The 14937-nt window shown below is 49.5% G+C and overlaps 1 protein-coding gene and 1 pseudogene across 2 annotated transcripts; both read right to left on the minus strand.

Moving 5' to 3' along the window:
• Nucleotides 1-963: 963 nt before the first annotated feature.
• LOC119318748 lies at nucleotides 964-2225 on the minus strand (annotated as a pseudogene).
• Nucleotides 2226-2676: 451 nt separating this feature from the next.
• LOC119317802 (MACPF domain-containing protein At1g14780-like) lies at nucleotides 2677-7481 on the minus strand. Of its 2 annotated transcripts, none has more exons than XM_037592297.1 (7): nucleotides 7070-7481; nucleotides 5401-5642; nucleotides 4543-4828; nucleotides 4248-4431; nucleotides 3882-4007; nucleotides 3691-3755; nucleotides 2677-3598 (listed from the first exon to the last, which is right to left on the minus strand). In XM_037592297.1, the coding sequence occupies exons 1-7, from the start codon at nucleotides 7310-7312 to the stop codon at nucleotides 2873-2875; spliced, it is 1872 nt and encodes a 623-aa protein (XP_037448194.1). In that variant the 5' UTR covers nucleotides 7313-7481; the 3' UTR covers nucleotides 2677-2872. The 2 variants fall into 2 exon arrangements, with proteins under 2 accessions (XP_037448194.1, XP_037448193.1); XM_037592296.1 differs by having other exon boundaries at nucleotides 3882-4051.
• Between the last annotated feature and the right edge of the window lie 7456 nt (nucleotides 7482-14937).

Genomic DNA, 14937 nt, shown 5'->3' on the forward strand with positions numbered 1-14937 from the left:
CACCGATGCCGTCCTTGCTCTCCCAGCCCCCATCAACAACGCCTACTGGGAGAGGCGCAATCCATGGGTGCTCGGGCCAGACTCCGACTCCGACGCCGAGTCCGAGTCCTCTGACGACTACGACTCTGACGAATCTGATGGCTACTCCTCTGACGACGAGGTGGACGAGGTCGTCGTACTCTCCTCCGACTCCTCCTCCGACGAGCCTGATGTGCAGCTCCTGGCGCCCGTCCTCCACGCCGTCGAGAGGCATAAGAACAGCCCAATTGATGTGGATAAGCTGCCGGAGGTCACCGACAACCCAGAGCTCGTCGTCATGAAGCAAGAAGAGGAGGGTGGCGGTGAAGATGTGGTGGAGCCAGCGCCAGCCAAGAAGAAGAGGGCGGCAGTGAACAACAATGACGTGCGGCGCTCCCTACGCCTGAAGATGCTGAAGAAGGAGGAGTGACATGTTGTCTTCAGTTTCGTCAGAAGAAGAAAAAGTTCAGTTTCGTCAGAACAAGAAAAAGTTCAGTTTCGTCAGTATGTTAGTTTGCCAGTTCTATCTATGTCAGTTGTATCTATGCAGCTACTATCTATGTTAGTATGACACTATCTATGTAAGACTATCTATGCAGCTACTATCTATGTTAGTATGCCACTATCTATGTCAGACTATCTATGCAACTATTATCTATGTTAGTATGCCACTATCTATGTCAGACTATCTATGCACTATGAACTTGCTATCTATGTTCACTATCTACTTGCTATAATCCAAGCTGTTAATTCATCACAAACTGAACTTAATACAAGCTAATTATTCATCACAAACATAGTACTCTCACAAACAACATACAATCCAAGGTTCATTGCTACAGAAATAATAGAGTTCACCACAATAAAGCTTAACACATTACAAGCTTTCCTCCATAGCTACTACAAAAGACATCATTGACACACATGGTCAGACAACAACACAAATTAGTCCTCATCACAAATGGCCTTAATCTGGTGAAGCTTCCTCTTGTTGCTATCACCTGCTGTCTTGAGCTCAACAATGCAGGAAGCAAGAGTACTCTTCTCCATGGTCAACTTCTCCTTCACTTTCATCAGCTCAGCAATGCAACAATCCAGCTTATCCTTCTCTTTCTTCAGGTCATCCTTCTCTTTCTTCAGGTCAGCATAACAAATCTCCGAAGTCCTCTTATCAGAGCTCAACTTTTCCTTCTCCTTAAGATGGTTGAACTTCAAATTCCTAATGACAGTGGCTTGAGCTACATGAATTTGCTTTAACTGGTCAACAACAGCCTTTAATTTTATTGATCTCAGCATCCTTTGTCATGCTGCTTTCCACACTAACTGAAATGTTGTCAGCATCATTCTTCTGGTTTACCTCAGACTGGCTATCCTTATAATCCAAGAGGTTGTTCACATCTTCAACAAGCTTCTCATATGTCTCCTGCAACTCTTTTTTCTGCTGTGTGAGATTGTGTACAGTGCTTGAATGCTCCAGGCATGCCATCCTGTTTTCATGCTGGCTATGCTCACACATAAGCCAGAGCTTATGAATAGCATTCTGCAGATGCTCTGGCCAATGCTCATCTACCCACTGCACTGATCCACAATTTGCAACACCCTACAATAGAAAAAATCAGTTCAGAATTACAGACATTACTTACAGATTCAGTTAAATAGCTGATTCAGTTAATGTACTAGAATCACATTAATTTAATGATGAATAATTATGAAAACTACAACTAAGAACACTACCTATGAACCCTAGAACTAAATTCAGTAACTATAAACCCTAGAACATGAGCAGTAACTATGAACCCTAGAACATGAACAGTAACTATGAACCCTAGAACAGGAACTGTTACTACAAACCCTAGAACAAGAATTGGAATGCTGCAAACACAATTTAAAACTTACTTCAGTGGCACAAGCAATGAACCTCCTACCAGTGCTTATCCCCTCAAATGCAACATACTTCCTCCCTGGATTCCCATGCTCACAAATCACATTCAAGTCGTCAGCAAGACCCTCGAACGACGGCTCATCAATTGTAGCTGGGATCTGAGAAATCCAACAAAAACTTGTTCAAATCGAGCAAATGTTCAACCCTACAAACCCTAGAACACAAATGAGGAATACAATGTTCTGACCTTGAGAGGGGAGTCGTCGGAGGAGATGTACTGCGCGGCGGAGCCGTCAGTGCTCTCACTGTCGGTCCAGGACACCATGGCGGACGGCGGCCGGCGGCGACCGGAGAGGAGAGGAGCAAATGGGAGGGGAGCGAGCGAGCGTGGAAGCAGAGAGAGCGAGCGTGAGAGCAGAGAAATCGAGCCAGATGTGGTCGGGCGCGGGCGGTCTGTCTTTGGCGACCCGACCGCGTCTGTCTTAAGCAAACGGCGCCGTCCGCGCGTCCGTTAGGACACGTCAGCGATTTTGGGCCCCACCTGTCGGAAATGCCCTCAACCGAGCCAAATGACATGTTCAGTGCACTCTGCAAAACTGTTACTGAATCCGCGGTGACTTTTGCAAATGATTAGCGACCACGTTGTTTTCCGCAAGAGAAGCCCCAAATGTGGTGACTTTTGCAAATGATTAGCGACCACGTTGTTTTCTGCAAGAGAAGCCCCAAATGTGGTGGTTTCTTGCAATTCACTCCAAGCATACGAAGTATTCCGGGAGTAGTATCAATGAATCTTTTTCCTTGCTCTATCAAAACAATACCTCTGGTTTTACAGTATGAATTTACACTCGTGGGGCTGCAACATTTACAGGATCCAACCAAAACCAAAAATCCAAAAGGATGGTAGAAATGAGAAACGAGAGAAGCAGGGAGCCTCCCTTGATGTTAATTACAGGGTTCAGTTAGCATTTGGCATCAGGAGAACTGTACAGACTCTGTTACTGTCAGGAAGGCGACGGGGCGAGCAGGGAGAACTTGACGTGCAGCGAGATCTTGCCCTTGTCGACGTCGAGCCTCGCGCCGGTGGCGAGCCAGTACCCGGGGCTGTCGTGCGGGCCCATGGTCACCTGCGAGGTGTCCACGAACTTGAGCAGCTTCTGCGCGCCCACGGGCACGGGCGGCCCGCCGGCGAACACGCCGGAGTTGATGTTCGCCACCACCAGCGGCGGGCCTCGCTGCTTCTGGCCGCCAGCGCCACCGGACGACGACGACGAAGAGGACCCCGAGAAGGGCATGGACAGGAAGCTCGACGACGACGGCCACTTCCCCGACGCCGTCCTCGCCGGGCCGCGCCCCCACCTGGACTGCACGACGGCGTAGCCGGGCAGCTCCGAGTAGCGCAGCCGGAGGTGCAGCACGGTGGTGGAGTCGCGCGCCATGACGTGCAGCTGCGCGCCGGTCACGATGTAGGTGGCGCGGCGGCCGTCGTCGCCGTCGGAGTGGGAGTGGTGCCACCGCGGGTCGTACTTGACCGGCGCGGTGCAGACGTGCGCGAACATCCGCCACTGCACCGGCTCGTAGTAGCGGTGGTCGTCGGTGACCGCCTCGGAGCCCCGCCACGCCGGCGCCACGCCGGCCCGCGCCTGCACGGCGGCGATGAACGTCGGGGTGGCCGACAGGTGCTGCAGGTGGATGCCCAGCCTGATGCACGCGAATTTGTCACTGTGTTAGTCACGCGTTGCACCAAATTCATGCAAGAATGTCACAAGCAAGGAAGATTAATTATACTATACCGGTTGTTCTTCTTGCCCTCGAGGTGCAGCCTCATCCCGGTGACCGGCAAATTCGACACGATCACCTGCATTAACATTACATATATTTTCGTCAGGCATCAATCATCGAACAATCTTTTATTTCTTCAGTGATAATCGTGGAACAATCTGAGGAGGAGGAGGACGATGAGGGGGTCTGTGATTGAAAATACCTGGCTGGAGCTGACGTAGAGCTTGGAGCCGAGCAGGCTGAAGTGCAGGGCCGGGCCGGAGCCCTGGCGGTCGGAGCAGGGGCCGAGGGGCAGCTCGCCGAGCACCGGGGCCCACATTCTGTGATGCTGGAAATCCAGGAAGTACCTCAGGTCAGCCAACGGCGGCTTATCTGTAACAGTCATTTGGCAGATCACGCGTCACTTTTGAGTGCAATTATTGAGCACGGACAGTGTGCTTGCTTGTAACATTGATTCTCGAAGAAAGAAGAAATTTTCTACGGTGCACTATTGAACGCTGGCTTCAACTAGGCTAGGCAAATGAGTGTGACATCGACATGGGATGGCATGTAGGTAAGGTGCGCTCACATCTGAGGTAGAGGTTGATGGCGTGCGAGAGGAAGCCGGTGCCGGCGACGCCGCGGAGCAGGGAGGTGATGGGCACGAGCTTGGCGTTGATCACGTCGGGCGCCGCCGGCACGGTGGGGAGCCACTCCGCGTGGCTGCTCACCGTCGTGTTCCCTCCCCGCTTCGAGTATATCACCGTCACTCCCTAAACGCACACAAGGAAAAACACATAGCTGAGCTGAGTAAAACTGTCACTTCCTCCGATCCATATTACTTATCGCTGCTTGCATGCCAGATAACTGTAAATGTAATTTACCTCCTTGGATGAGACGAGGGTGGTGATCCCTTGCAGCCGCTGCTGCGCCACCTGCGCGTCGAACACGTTGAAGGCCTCCGGCGTCCTGGCGAGCCTGGCCCTGGACCTGGCGTGGGGCGGCGGCACGGCGCAGGCGCCGGTGAAGAGCTGGTCGCCGAGCCGGTCGAGGTGGCCCCTGATCTCCGCCGGCGACAGCGGCGACGACGCGGCCTGCCGTACGCACACCACGTCCTGCCCGCCCATGCTCAGCCCCACCACCACGTGCGTCCCGTACTTCTCGATGAAGCTGCACGCACGCACGCACGCACAACGTTCATGCACAGGGTCAGCGACGTTCCTTCATGTTCGAGGGTGGTTCATACAAGGCGTCTGTCGACCGGACTGTCAGTGTCAGCTCAGCTCACTGTCTGAAAACTACGGGTCTGTCTGTCTGCCTGATAGAACCAAGCCGGCGGCATGTGTCGCGCTCCGGTTTGTCAATGGCGACACGTTCAGAGCGCGGGGCGCCACATGCTGTACGTTCAACAAAGACGGGCAGAGAAGAAAAATGAACATTTTACTAGATTATTAATACTCTGAACCACGTTATTTGCTGTTGTGGTCAGAGGTTTCAGTATGGACGTCTGAACCGCTTTGCGTGCGCGGGGCCGGTCGGCACGAGCACGACACGGACGTGGAACCAGTCAAAGTCCTGTACTAGTACCGTCTTTGTACCCCCTCCGTTCGAAAAAATGTGTCCCTTAAACTGATGTATCTATTTGAGGAGCAAGCTCCTAGATATATATTCATTTAAGAGACAAACTTTTTCTGACAGATGGAGTACTTAATGAGAAAAAGAAAGGAAGGGAGAGTGTGAACCTTGCGATGGCGGAGGGGTCCCAGGCGGCAGGGACGTCGCAGAGAACATGGGCGGCGAGGGCGAGCGGGCGACGATCGAGTTGGAGATCGAAGAGGGAGATGAAGTAGCCGTCCATGGTGAGGCACTTGGTGGCGGACGCGTCCTGCGCCCACGACGCGCTGTCCAGGTCGAAGCACGCGTTGAACTGCCCCGACGGGATCTTCCCCTCCACGGCGCTCCGCTGGTTGAACAGCTCCGACATCTGCACCAGCACCATGCATGCCCGCCAAATCAGTTTTTTTTAATTAGGCGCGTTTCTCTTTCAGTAGAAATTTATAGTATATGTCATTTCTTCTTCGGAAATACACTAACTAGCGAACGTCCCTGGAAGGGGGGTGGCAAGCGAACGCATTTTCCTGTACGCGAGATCTAACAGTGACAGTTCTAGAAGAAAAATGCCCCCCTCAAAAGAAACTATCATACTGTTCTGAAGAAACTGTTAGCAAAAACGTTCGTAAATGCCATTCAAACAACGAACGTTAGCCAGCTATTGCGGCCCTTCTTCGGAAACCCTAACATCAGAGAATAGTTGTTTTGTATATTTGTAAGTGTTATTTCCCCGTTTCGTTGATGTACGAATTACGAATCTTTATGGTGAAAGTCAAACAGCTGCTAGTGCACCGTCACGATTCGAGCGCGATGTTTGTTTATGCAAGGGGTGACCATAATTGTGGAGCTAAATTTGACTTGAATTTACAAAGAAGTTGTATTGGTGGATAATGTAATAGGACAGCAGGACCACACGCTATGGCCAACCAAATCTACTTACTGGTACTATCTAATCTTGATTTTGGATGGTTGATTTTGATCCCGTGGAACGCGGAGCATTTGACGCCGACAGTGTGCCGAAATACGAACAAAATGTTGCTTATACTCACGGAATATGTCGAGCCAATAAAATTCATCCTTTGTCAAAAAAATGAGAACGGTCCACTGTTGTTTGTTATTATCGGAGAGAGGTCGATGATTGGTGCAGTTCGTGAGAATCAGGTAGGACCGCACAGGCGTGGTCAGCACCCCCAAAATCGATATTTAATGAGGGAAAGCTCTGCAAGCAGCCACCATTCATTCACATTCGTAAAATAACAAAATAAAACTATAATAGCAGCCACCATTCACACCAACCGTACTATACTTGCGTTGCTTTCGCTGCTCCGACGAACTAATTTAATCCGGCGGCTAATTCCGGAACCGGTTGATTGCTCACGATGCTTTCTCAGTTCCTGAAATGCAAAAATCTAGTACGAGTAGCAAAAGTCCCAGAGAACTTTCCTAACGGCAGAAGGACAGACAGCCAAAAAATTAATAATCTGATCTTACTTCAGTTCATTGCGTTTCGTCTTGCTCTAGTTTCTTGCGCTTAATCTTATCAGCAACGCTTAATTAATCTGGCCAAAGTTTCAGATAACTTATAACTGCAGAACCACTGATTATGTTCAGGAAAAATAGCTTAACTTTGGCTCCATTGCGTCTCGTTTGGCTCCGATTTCTTTCTTCTACTACTTCCTAGTAGCAACGTACACGTATGTGCAAGTCTTGCGAAACGGAATTAAAGGAAGCTCGAACGGAAGAAGCGATCGGGTGATCGAGAGCTGTGATCATGTTACGTTATGTACGCGGCGTGCTAACCTTGTTGAACTCGAGCGCGTCGGACTTGAAGCGGACGCGGTCGCCCTTGCCGCACTTGACGTCGGCCGGCATGTCGCGGACCACGCCGACGCCCGGCACGGCGGCCGGCGCCGTCTCGCGGGAGCTCCTGGCGACCACGCAGCCGCCGGAGTGCTTGCAGAACTTGAGCCTGAGGTCGCACGTCATGTCGAACCCCAGCCCCAGGCACCGCACCGCCTTCTCCGCCGCCGTCGCCACGGCCATCGGTCGGTCGGTCCACAGGTCCTCGCCTCCCGGCTCCTACGGCCGCTGCTCTCCTACGCTCCCCGCCATGACTTCTTGCTGGCCGGGTAGCTAGGTGTAGCAAGTTGAACTATATATATATGGGCATTGCTTGCGCCAGGAAGTTGTCCAGAAACTGGAGTCTGAAGGGGCGCAGCTGCTTGGGCAGGGGAGCTGCAGCCTGCAGGGATTGTTAATGTTCGGTTGGGTTTGGTATCTTGGTGTGAATGGAACTAGGATGTGTCACTTTCTCTCTCCAATCAAATCAAGTGAGAATGATTCTCCTTCTCTGGTTCCTGAGTTTTGAATCAAGAGTCGGAAGCTGTTGCTGTGTATGTGGAAAGGGAAATGTAATGTGGACTTGCATGTACCATCGCAGTGCTAGTTGGAACTAACAAAGTTTTTCTGTTGGGATTTCAAGGTTCAGGTCGGGGGTGAAGGTTGACCGGGAGTGGTAGTGTGTTTTTGGGAGTTCATTGTGTTTTTGGGAGTTCATTGCGTAAAACCACAACTTCAGTGTAATTGAATTTTTTTCGGAGCAAATCCAGTGTAATTGATGACCTGGTTTTAGGGCTGGAATTTTAACTCGAAACTTGTGAGCTAAATGAGTAGCCCGTGACTCGGCTCGACTCGACTCGATTTGAACTCAATAACTAACGAGTCGAGTCGAGCTTTAATCCGTGATTGTTAACTAAATGAGTTTAACGAGCCGAGCTAGCAAGTTACTTGTTTAATTCATTAAGCTCGTTAATCAAAAGTGACATGAGATAAGTACCAATATTGTTGTTGATTGTTGTTATTTATGGATTGTACCAAGTGTTCATTTAGTGTAAATTGTTGATTGTTTTGATTTGTGAAGAAAAAGTATGTATATACAAACATATTTTTAGATTAACTACACACATAATACATATATTTTGTTATTCACGTCTAATGAGCTTAACGAGTTAAACGAGCTAGCTCGCGAGTTACACGAGTCGAGCCGAGTTTGAATCTAAACTCGTTATGTTAACAAGTCAAGCCAAACTAACTCGTTATCTTAACGAGCCGAGCTGGCTCGACTCGACTTGAATTCCACCCCTACTTGGTTTGGTTGTCCACACAACTTCATGGGCCAGGCCCACATGCTGCTTAAAGCACCCGTCAATCGGGCCCAGGCCCGATCAAAATTCAGACGCTTTCAAGAAGGCAAGCTCGTGCGAAACGCAAGGGAGATGTGTGGAGGTGTGGCGTCCCTTCAAGAACATATGTCACTTCTCTCATGGTCCCACCCCTGATGACTCCCCTTGCCCTCCCCTCCCCCTCCCCCCGCCCACCATCTTCTCTCAAGCATGATCAACGACCGCTTCTCTCACATCCATCATGGCACGGTTTGTCGAGCGACTTGTTTAGTATGTCCTCATCCTCGGGACCATCGCTTTGAGGGTCGTCGGCATTGTCGGGTGGGGGATCGCCAGGGTTATCGTTGCCACCGTTATTGGCGTCAGCATTGCCGTTGGCGCCATTGCCAATGTCGTCGCCATTGTTGGCTCCGCCGTTATCGCCGGCGCATGGTGTGTCGACTAGATATCATAGGTCAAGGTCACCATCCAATTACCCGAGGGCGTGGTGGTCATCGGCGGGCTGTTAGTAAACTCGTCGAGCTCCTCGTCCATGTCGTCGATCTCGTCCATGGTACCTTCCAGGACATTGGTCAAAAATTTCAAAGTTAGCAACAAAATGGGTGGTGGGTGGTCAAAAAAATCGACTCTTCCCGGGGACCCCCAGATCCGATTGTGTGCCGAGATTGGGTAGTCCGACATTGCGAGCTTCTTGAACCGATCTAAAATCTCTTCCAGAAGAAGTTTTTCACGCTCTTCCATAGCCTGGTCCAATGCCAGAAACAAGGATAGAGGCCTTGAGGTACGATCTGACATCAACCTCGGAAAAGATTCCACCATTGTAATCCTCCATGAATCTCTATGATTATCGATAAAGATAGGTAGTCAGGATGTGGTCCATTACCCATCCGGGGCTTGAACCTAAGGTAAAAACCACATTGTCAACATCATCGCCAACGTGATCCCTCGACCCTTTCTACTTTCTTCCATTGGAAACCTCAGACCGTAAAATCAACGAATCATTATTCGTCGACATAAATTGCAACATCGCAAATGTTGTAATCGAATCATCGAGAACGACATCGACGTGCGGCCCCTCCCATGCGCCCCCGAGTGAAATGCTCACCGACGGTGGACATCTCGTTGATGTGGTGGCTGGTGCGAGTAGATCCGGCATTCTCATGTATGGGTCGGATGTGGCGGCATGCACGGGTTGCTGCAGCTCAACAACGGCGAGGTTTGCCGAATCTGGAGTATCTTGCGCTATGCACCAAGCATTGGCTCAGTCTAGTTGGGGGGTTGTGTGAGAGTGACCCTCCTCTCCCTTACTGGCGCTGGCGAACACCATCGAGGTGGTGCATCTAGCGGCCACGGTAGCTAGGCTCATTGTGGCGATCCTGATCATTGGGCTCCTAGTTGCCCTAACCATTATGACAAGCGTCAACATGGGAAAGGTGGCAAGACCGCCAATGTTGTCATTAGTGACATTGACATGAAGGATGTTGGGTATGGTATACTTCCCACTATTCTTTCAGTATGTCATTCTCCTAATTGGTTGATTGACACGGGTGCTAATGTACATGTATGCGGTGACATTTTCATGTTTTCTTCTCATCAGACCGCGGGGATTTCCACCGTGTTGATGGGCAACGGTTCAATTGATTATGTTCGTGGTATTGGCACGGTCGATCTGAAGTTTACTTCGGAGAAGATTGTGCGGCTGAAGAACGTGCATTATGTCCCCTCTGTCAATAAAAATCTTGTTAGCGGATCTGTTCTATGTAGAGATGGCTACAAGCTTGTCTTCGAGTCTAATAAATTTATAATGTCCAAGTATGGAACTTTTGTTGGTAAAGGTTATGAACCAGGAGGCTTTTTTCGCTTATCCTTGTCAGATGTTTGTAATAAAGATGTTAATCATGTTTGCAACAATAGGGAATCAAATGTCTGGCATTCACGCCTCTGTCATATTAACTTTGGTTGCATGACACGACTAGCCAAGTTGAGCTTAATCCCTAATTTCATCCTTGTTAAGGGATCTAAGTGTCAAGTTTGTGTGCAGGATAAGCAACCTCGCAAGTCTTATATGACCGCGGGAACAAGAAATCTTGCACCATTAGAACTCATACATTCGAATATTTGTGAAATGAATGGTGTTTTGACAAAAGGTGAAAAGAAATATTCCATGATGTTAATTAATGACTCCACTAGATACTGCCATGTGCATCTTTTTAAATCAAAAGATGAGGCTTTGAACTTCTTCAATATCTATAAAGCCGAAGCGAAAAACCAATTTGATCGTAAAATCAAGAGGCTTAGGTCCGATTATGGTGGAGAGTATTTTTATAATGAATTCGATTCTTTTTATGCGGAACATGGTATAATTCATGAGAGGACGCCTCCCTATTCACCTTAGTCAAATGGGGTAGCCGAAAGAAAGAACCGTACTCTAACTAATTTGGTTAACGCTATGTTAGACACATAGGGTCTCTCCAAGGCATGGTGGGGGGAGGCGATATTGACTGCATGTCATGTCCTGAACCGAGTTCTCACAAATAACAAAGAGGTAACTCCATTCGAGGAATGGGAGAATAAAAGGTTGAAACTCTCTTACCTATGAACCTGGGTGTTCGGGAACACAACATTTCAAAAATTTCCTACGATCACGCAAGGTCTATCTAGGAGATGCATAGCAATGAGAAGGGAGAGTATGTCTACGTACCCTCATAGACCGAAAGCGGAAGCGTTTAGTAACGCGGTTGATGTAGTCGAACGTCTTCGTGATCCAACCGATCAAATACCGAACGCACGACACCTCCGCGATCTGCACACGTTCAGCTCGATGACGTCCCTCGAACTCTTTACCCAGTTGAGGCTGAGGGAGAGTTTCATCAGCACGACGGCGTGGTGACGGAGATGATGAAGTTACCGGCGCAGGGCTTCACCTAAGCACTACGACAATATGACTGAGGTGTGAAACTGTGGAGGGGGGCACCGCAAATGGCTAAAAGATCAACTTGTGTGTCTATGGGGTGCCCCCTGGCCACGTATATACAGGAGGGAGAGGGAGAGGCAACCGACCCTAAGGGGGCGCGTGAAAGGATCGAAAGGGTTGACTAGAGGGGGGGTGAATAGGCAACTAACAATTTTTAGCTTTTCTTTACCAAATTAAACTTTGCATCAAAGTAGGTTGTCTAGATGTGCAACTAGGTGAGCAACCTATATGATGCAACAACAACGAACATACAAGCAAGCAAGAGAAGTAACACTAATAAGCTTGCACAAGTAAAGGTAAGAGATAACCAAGAGTGGACCCGGTGAAGACGAGGATGTGTTACCGAAGTTCCTTCCTTTTAAGGGGAAGTACGTCTCCGTTAGAGCGGTGTGGAGGAACAATGCTCCCCAAGAAGCCACTAGGGCCACCGTATTCTCCTCACGCCCTCACACAATGCGAGATGTCGTGATTCCACTAGTGGTGCCCTTGGAGGCGGCGACCGGACCTTTACAAACAAGGTTGGGGGAATCTCCACAACTTAATCGGAGGCTCCCAACACCACCACGAAGTTTCACCACAATGGACTATGGCTCCGTGGTGACCTCAACCGTCTAGGGTGCTCAAACACCCAAGAGTAACAAGATCCGCTAGGGATTGGTGGTGGAATCAAATTTCTCTTGGTGGAAGTGTAGATCGGGGCCTTCTCAACCACTTCCGAGCAAATCAACAAGTATGATTGGCTAGGGCGAGAGATCGGGCAAAAATGGAGCTTGGAGCATTAATGGAGCTTATTTGGGAAGAGGTGAGTCAACGAAGAAGAAGGGGACCCCCTTTTATACAAAAGGACCCCATCCAACCGTTACCCCCAAAACAGCCCCACAGAGGGCGGTACTACTGCAGGGGGCAGCGGTACTACCGCTGGACCCAGCGGTACTACCGCCCCCCTTGCGGTACTACCGCCCAGCCAGGGAGGGCTTGAAGATAGAGGAGGGACCGGCCCAGCGCGGTACTGCCGCCGGTGGTAGGGCGGTACTACCGCTCTCGAGCGGTACTAACGCACCTACTACCGCTACAAGTGCCGCTCAACCCGACACGAGAAGCGCCCCCCTCGAGTCGAGGCGGTAGTGGCCCGGTACGGCAACGGTACTGCCGCTGAGGACCCTCAAGCGGTACTACCGCTGGGCACTGCGATACTACCGCTGGGGCCAAAGACTGCCCAAACAGCAGGGAATCAAACCTCCAACGGCGGGGGAAGGCCCAGAGGGTGTGAAACGGAAGTGTACGTGATGATTCCACCCTAGCCTTACCAAAGCGGACCCCCTCTTCATAGTATAATGACTCCTACGAAACTAGTCCACCAACAAGAAACGAAAGAGCTACACCGTCTTGAAAAACACTCTGAGGGGAAAGAAATCGTCTCGAGCCAAAGGATGAATCTCTGAAATGCTCAAAGCACATGGTTAGTCCGCAAATATGTTGTCATCAATCACCAAAACTACATCGAGAGAGATATGCCTTAACAATCTCCCCCTTTTTTGGTGGATTGATGACAACCAGGGATTTGCACAGGGAAAAGACATGAAAGTAAAGATACTTAGAACTACAAAATATAGACGGGCTCCCCCTGAATGTGTGCACCTAGTTAGTATTGACTTTGTAATGCAAGACACACACATTAGGATCAACACTCCCCTTATATTTTATAGTCCAACAATTCTAAGCATAGGATACATGAGAGCAGGGTATAAAACATGATAAGCATGAAACTCATAAGAAACTATAGTACTGTATAGACATAGATAATAAAGGTAAAGATAAGGTAGCATATGTCTCACACCATATGTCTAGAACTTAGGTCTCACTGGCACCAAACAAAACCAAACAAAACAACGAGAAAACACAAGACACCACAAACCACAAAGACACACGCAACACGCCAACAACACAAATCCCTAAACTCTCTCCCTCTTTGGCAGCGAGACACCAAAAGGGCCAAGAGCGTTGCTACGGCTCTAGGTGATAGCAAGCTAAGGATCTCGAACATCACATCTCAGCGAGATCGTCTGCACCGTCGTCGTCGGTCAGAAACTGCTCGGCGTCTAAATCGGTCCATGGGCAATGCTGATGAACCCACTCCTCCTCGTCAGTGATCCTCTCCTCAGATCCGCTGTTAACAGTGGCACCCAACTGGCGCATGAGCTCCTTGTGACGTCTGCGGGCCTTCTTCTCAGAGACATGAGACATGTGCTGGCCATGAGACTCCATGCAGAAAAGTTTCTTCCTCTTGCGCTTAATCCTCTTAGCCCATGAGGGCTCCACACCGGAGGGCTCATAGTCCTCATCCTTGTCGGCCTCAGCATCGTCCTCAGACTCCATGTCAGCCTCAGAAGGTGGAGCATCAGATCGAGGGGCCTGGGTGCCCCAGTTGTCCTTCTTCCTCAGACGTTTGATATTATGAGAAATCAACTCTCCAGTTTCCAGCGTAGCCCTGGGATAGTGATGTGCCCAGGCCTTCTCAATGAGTAGCATGATGAAAGGACCATAGATCGGGCACTTGCGCTCAGAAATGGCAGACAGAAGTTCAGACCACATAACATGAGAAATGTCCAGGGTCTCTCTAGTGGTTTCTTCCTTCTCATGCTGGCAGAAGAGAAGCATGTCCACAAGATAGGAGTGGACCATATCCAGATTCCCAATGCGCGGGAAAAGAGTCTGGCGGAAGACACGGTGAAGGATGTCCAGATAGGTAGACAGCTCATAGGTTACCTTCTTTGTCTTGGGGTTAACCTTCTGAGAGTAGTAGGGCCAGAGTGCTTACTTGTGAGTGGAGGTGTAACGCCCTCGATGCGGCTATATCTCCTACGTGTCGAAGCACGGCTTAGAGGCATAACCGCATTGAAAGCAATGTCGCAAGTGAGGTAATCTTCACCCAACTCATGTAATACATAAGGGAAAGAGATACATAGTCGGCTTACAATCGCCACTTCGCACAATTACATGAATAAAGCACTACATCATCCAGATACAGTCAAGGTCCGACTACGGAACCAAAATAAAAGAAGACTACCCCAAATGCTACACAGATCCCCGATCGTCCCAACTGGGCTCCACTACTGATCAACTAGAAAATGTAACAACAAAACGAACACGATCTTCATCGAGCTCCTCCTTGAGCTCGGTTGCGTCACCTGCACGGTATCATCGACACCTGCAAGCTGGTTTTGGAAGTATCTGTGAGTCACGGGGACTCAGCAATCTCACACCCTTGCGATCAAGACTATTTAAGCTTATAGGTAGGGTAAAAGGTATGAGGTGGATCTGCAGCAAGCGACTAGCATATTTGGTGGCTAACATACACAAATGAGAGCGAAAAGAGAAGGCAAAAGCACGGTCGAGAAACTATGATCAAGAAGTGATCCTATAACAACCTACGTCAAACATAACTCCAACATCGTGTTCCCTTCCCGGACTCTGCCGAGAAGAGACCATCACGGTAACACACGCGGTTGATG

Source organism: Triticum dicoccoides, chromosome 6A (genome assembly GCF_002162155.2).
Source record: "Triticum dicoccoides isolate Atlit2015 ecotype Zavitan chromosome 6A, WEW_v2.0, whole genome shotgun sequence".
Taxonomy (NCBI): domain Eukaryota; kingdom Viridiplantae; phylum Streptophyta; class Magnoliopsida; order Poales; family Poaceae; genus Triticum; species Triticum dicoccoides.

Excerpts from the sequence above, each read along its gene's own strand:
- LOC119317802 (XM_037592296.1), bottom strand. The coding sequence starts at position 7,312 with ATGGCCGTGGCGACGGCGGCGGAGAAGGCGGTGCGGTGCCTGGGGCTG. Across the intron at positions 4,052-4,247 it reads CATCAACCTCTACCTCAGAT|ATAAGCCGCCGTTGGCTGAC; the intron begins GTGAGCGCACCT and ends TGACTGTTACAG. Across the intron at positions 3,756-3,881 it reads TCTACGTCAGCTCCAGCCAG|GTGATCGTGTCGAATTTGCC; the intron begins GTATTTTCAATC and ends ATGTTAATGCAG.